The sequence below is a fragment of the Pelophylax lessonae genome (genome assembly GCF_965119305.1).
Source record: "Pelophylax lessonae genome assembly, chromosome: 6".
Classification (NCBI taxonomy): Eukaryota; Metazoa; Chordata; class Amphibia; order Anura; family Ranidae; genus Pelophylax; species Pelophylax lessonae.
Window position 1 is genome coordinate 14473912 of NC_138773.1, and position 5640 is coordinate 14479551.

The 5640-nt window shown below is 44.3% G+C and overlaps 1 protein-coding gene across 1 annotated transcript; it reads right to left on the minus strand.

Moving 5' to 3' along the window:
• Window positions 1-757: 757 nt before the first annotated feature.
• Window positions 758-3077, minus strand: LOC309558421 (olfactory receptor 1E16-like; the record flags this gene model as incomplete). Its single annotated transcript, XM_082261495.1, has 2 exons — window positions 758-1726; window positions 2316-3077. The coding sequence occupies 2 exons, from the start codon at window positions 3075-3077 to the stop codon at window positions 758-760; spliced, it is 1731 nt and encodes a 576-aa protein (XP_082117621.1).
• Window positions 3078-5640: the final 2563 nt, after the last annotated feature.

Below are 5640 nucleotides of genomic sequence, written 5' to 3' on the forward strand. Positions count from 1 at the left end.
TAAAGCGGAGTTCCGGGCACAAAATCGATATTTTTTTTTTTGTGCCCGTCCGCTAGTTCGACATCACCTGAAAAGGAATTGGATAGTTAGTTTTTTTTTTTTTAAAACTCACCTTGTAATTGAAGATCGTAAATACTCACCTCAGTGTACTTCCTCCCTCAGCGCCGCGGCTTCGCCGTCACTTCCTGCCTCGCGATGATTCCTGGGAGCTGAACGTCATCGTTCCCAGGAATCAATGCGACGGCACCGGCCCTGCTCGTCACTTCCGGGCGACGCCGCATTCCTAAACAGCTTCTGGGCATGCCCAGAAGCTGTTTAGCAGGGGAATGCGGCGTCGCCCGGAAGTGACGAGCAGGGCCGGTGCAGGCGCATTCTGGGAGAAGAAGACGCAGAAGAGGACCGCGCCGGCTTCAGCTGCCCACAAGAGAGATGGAAACGCTGTGGAAGAAATTTTATAAGTAAGTATTTCTTCTAAAAGGTAAGTGCGAACCGGGACGGATCAGAGGCTAGCCATTGTGGAATGTACTAGCCCTGATTGTCCCGAGGGTATGTTTGTTGAAAAATCATATCTGCCCCGAAACTCTGCTTTAAAGCACGGGTTATTATAACCCAAATCTAATTTAAAGGCAATGTTCACCTTGTTCTAGTCTAGATTGTTCTAGTCTAGATGTACAAGTGGCTTATAGTTACTGTGAACTCTGTTTTTCCATGTTCAATTTCTCAATAAAATTTATGGAAAAAAAAATGTTTTGAAATTTTAAATTCTCCTTATGGATGCCCAGATTTGTCTTATTGCTGTCTTAATATCTTGGTTTCTCAAGGTATAAATGAAGGGATTCAATAGCGGGGTGAGAACTGTATAAAGCAGTGATAGAACTTTGTTTGCCTCCAGTGAATGCCCAGATGGGACCTGATAGACCATGATCAAGGTAGCATAGTAGATGGAAACCACCCCAAGATGGGAACTGCAAGTAGAGAAGGCTTTCTTTTTCCCCTTTGCTGAAGAAATCCTGGTGATGGCTTTGATGATTAACCCATAAGTAGCTATGATTAGGAGAAATGGGAACACAGTGGCTGTAGTTGAAAGCAAAGACACAACGATTTGAACAGTGGAGGTGTCAGAACAAGACAACTGCAGTAAAGGAACAAAGTCACAGAAGAAATGATCAATAATATTTAAGCTGCAAAAATTCAAAGTATTCAAGAAAATGAAAGAGATAGACATGATAAAAAATGCTGACATCCAGGAGACAAGGATCAGAGAAAGACACAACCTGGGGCTCATAATTAAACTGTAATTAAGAGGTTTGCAGATAGCCAAAAATCTGTCATAGGACATCACAGAGAGGAGGAAACTTTCCAATGTACCCAATGACCCATATAAGTAACACTGTATGAAACATCCAACAAGGGAAAACATAGCACCATCTCTACGTATAACATGGAGCATGGGGGGAGCAATGCTGCTGGTGAAAAAAATCTCTGACAATGACAGATTGGAGAGGAACACATACATAGGAGAATGTGAAAGCTTAGAGAAGAACATCAACAAGATGATTAAGAGATTGCATGATAAAGTCAGGATGTAGATTATTAAGAATGTGTTGAAGAGAAAAAGTCTGTAGTTAAGGGGAATTCTGAACCCAACAATGAAAACATTGCTGATAGAAGACTTGTTTTGAATGTCCAGCAATTGTTCAAAACTAGACTCCGTTTTGTCAATATTCTAGAGTAAAAACATATATTTTTTGTCAATATTAGCTTTAAATTTTAATGCATTAATGTCACTGCCACTTGCCAAATTTGCTATTAAGGGTTTTCTAAACAAGTTTATTTAAAAGAAACATCCTTTACATAGGAATTTCCCACTCCGGGGTTTCCAAAATCACTTAAAGCTAAAAATAAATATGTATGCAGCCTCCTAGCTTCCTTTTGCATCACCGCCACCCTGGCCCCAGGTTTAGGCCTTCATCTGTTCCTTCAGACAGTCTATCAAAGCCTCTGCACTCACATGCACACTCTTAACAGCTTTCTGCACTTGTCCACACGATGATATCTAGACAGAGACCTACTGTCCCCAAATGGATCCAAAACCTCTACTCATTTCCCATATCATAAAACCTTTGCACATTCAGGGAGTGCTGGTCATGATCAAAAGGCATTGGAAGTGTGTATTGTAAAGCTTTTCCTCCTTCAGCTATAAATAATATATTTAATAAATGACTAGGTATACATTATGAATTCCCCAAGCAAAGAAAATTTAGTACACAGAAAAAAAAATTAACATGCATAAGAAAAAGATTGATACTGTTTACTGAATGTACAAAGACTTTAGGAATGCGGTGTATACGGTCTATAGTGACATCCGTGCGAGAAAAGCCTGGAACTGCAGCTAGAAACAGGTCTCTTGCAAAGTGCGGGAGCTGATTCGAGGAAACTGTTTCAGGAATGCCGCAAATTTTTAGGTTACTTCGGCGTGACCGGTCCTCAAGGTCTGCCAATTTGGATTTAATCCAGGAAATATCATCGGCTTGAGATGAGTGGGCATCCACCATTGTGTTAAATGATGTGGCAAAATCTGTCATTTGTTCTTCTACATGGTCAATCCTAGATTCCACAACTTGTATGTTCCGTTTGCAATCTCTCAAGCCTGAGACTAGGTCAGCCTGTAGGGAAGATCTCAGCAGCATCACTATATCTTTTAGTGCTGTGTCAGTTATAGGCAGCCCTGTGGTAGGAAATGCTGCTATGGGATCTGGGACCTGAGTGTCCATTGCAGGCATGTCTTCTGCCCATCCCCCGCCATGTGCAAGGTCCCCTGCTAGCGGTGAGGAATATCGTCTCTGCTTGCTTTTAGCAGGACTATGCGTGGACGGGGTGGACTGACCTGAGTGCGGGTCGGGATCATCGTCTGCAGATTGCCGGGAGTCCTTAAGCAGAGCTGCCGCTGCTAGGGCGCTGGCTGCGTCCCTGTGAAGAGAGGTGCGGGCGCCATTTTGGCTGGACCGTCCCGCCGCTGGAGGGAAGTACAAGGAAAGTTTCTTGAGTTTAGGTGGATCACGCTGTCTTCGGGACATCGCCGCTGTGATCACGGGTGTACCGCAGAGCGATCGGTGTGTTTAGCAAGCGTTAGGCGGCTCCGTAGAGGTAGTTTCCCTGGTCCAGTGCAGGAGCTCCTAGACCATGCGGCCATACTCGTCCGCGGTCGCTCCACCCCCAATGTACAAAGACTTTGATTACTTCTATCATACACGGTGATCAGCGCTGAGCCAAACTCTCCTGGTTCAGCTTGATGAACTTCAAACTATGTAGTTTGGATGCCGAACATGAACCTCACTGAAATCAATGGGAGCTGAATCTATCAAAATAAAAATGCCCATTTTCTGGGCCAATAGGCAAGGGGGTGTTAAAAATAGTATGGGGATGGACACTTCCCAGAGGAACATGTACCAATCCAAAGAAAAAAAGAAAAAAATAGAATCCAGTGCAGCTGGGAGTAGTGAATTATCACACTGATATTTACAAAGAAATACGGCTTCTTTGTTTTTAAAGCACACAGACACCTCCAAATGTCTGCCATGCATCTTTGGGGGATCATTTGGAGGGGCTGTGTGCACTGATGAGGTTGCTCTGATGGGCACTGATAGGCATTGATGAGGCTGCACTGATGAGGCAGCACCTATTGAGCACTGATAGGCACCGATGAGGCTGCACTGATGAGGCAGCACCTATTGAGCACTGATAGGCACCAATGAGGCTGCACTGATGAGGCCGAACCTATTGAGCACTGATAGGCACTGATGAGGCTGCACTGATGAGGCAGCACCTATTGAGCATAAATGAGGCGGCACTGATGGGCACTGATAAACTGCAATGATGAGTATGACGAGACCAACCTCGCCACATTGCATTGGAGGAGCCTGGTTGCCCGCCTGCTGCCTTTGGATTATGGACCGGCAGCTAAAGGGTTAATTTTACGGTGCAGAAGGATTTATTTCTCCCTTTCTGCACAGCCGTTCGGTAGATTCGATCTACCGAACAAACAGCCCCTGGTTCTAATTCGTATGGATTTGGTGAATGCAGGGTGACCAGGAGGGTGTTGAACACTGAAAATATGGTTTGGACTACTACAAATGGGACAGTCATATTCAGGAAAAATGTCTCCCTTGTAATATGAAGATTTTTGTTCCCATTTGCCATGAGGTCTCTGAACAGGAAGTCAACTCCTAATATGGTCATTACAGGAAGTTCTGAGGAGACGGGCTGTCTGAGGTGGCTCTCCATTCACCTATTGTCAGGTGTGCTAATGACCTCACCTGTTGTCTGCTAAGGGATGTATTGACACTCATAGTAATGTGTATTGAGGGCTCGTTAGGGAACCATTGTTCTGTATCTGACCAATCCCTGTTGACTCATTTTTAAGTCCTCATTTGCATGGCAGTCCTTCTGGTCAAGTTATCTGACCAATCACTGCTGACTCATTTTCAAGCCCTCATGTGCATGGCTGGAGAGGACCTTATTGGGAACTGCAGGTACTGTGCAATTGACCAATGGGAAAGCGGTTGTTGGGGGAAGGATGTTCCAAATCCTGTATAAAAGTGTGCTGTGTTCTTCCAATAAATGTTGTTCCTGTTTTACCCTCAACTCGGAACTTTGTCTCGTTCTTGGGGGGATTCACTGTATGCTGTTGGAGACTGATTGCTAGGAGTGTAAGCTGATGTATGCTTTTCCTGTTCGTCTGCTAGCAGCTATTCGTGAGGTTCCAGGTTGGAGTGCTATTTTGTATCCAGTTCGGGAGTTTGGTGTTCTGCAGTAGCTGTGCCTGTCTCTCAGAAAGGGGCATATCGCCTAAACGGATTTTAACCCCTTGTCTGCTGAAACGGTCCATTACAATGAGCAATGATGAGGCGGCACTGATGAGGCTGCACTGAAGGGCACAGAAAGGTGGCACTGAGGAGCACCGATAGGTGGCACTGATGCACACTGATACGCTGCACTGATAGGCGCTGATGGGACTGCACTGATAATCAGGACACTGATGATCAACCCCCCCGATTATTAGTGTAAACAGTGTGCTGGCAGCCTTGAAGGTTATTGGAACTCCTCTCCTCACACAGCCACAGCGTATGAGGAAAGGGCTGCTGATAACTGGCAAGTCTGTTTATATAAGATCATTAGTGATTGGACACAGCTGATCACATGGTAAAGGACGACTATGATTGGCCCTTTACCCTGATCTGTGATCAGCTGTGTCCGAAGGACACTGCAGTCACACAGAGCATGCCCGATGCATGGCCAAGGGGAGCACACAGGGGACAAGAGTTCTGGGAGGCCGTCTTTGGCAATAGCGCAGTACTAAAGGGGTCAATACTGTAATTATCACATACAATTACATAAAAAAAAAAAAGAATAAATTATGGGTTGTAATTATGCAAAGTATTAATAGAGTTAATATTTAGTTAACAGATACATGCTGATAATGTAACATTTTCCCCGAGGGTTTTAACAATCCCAAGCATCTAATTACCTCTGGTCACTAAAAAGATTAATAAAAACTATTCCTTTTTATAAAACGTTTTTTTCTCAAATGTTTTAGACTTTTTCACATTACTGTTTGCTGTTTACACTGTATACACTCAT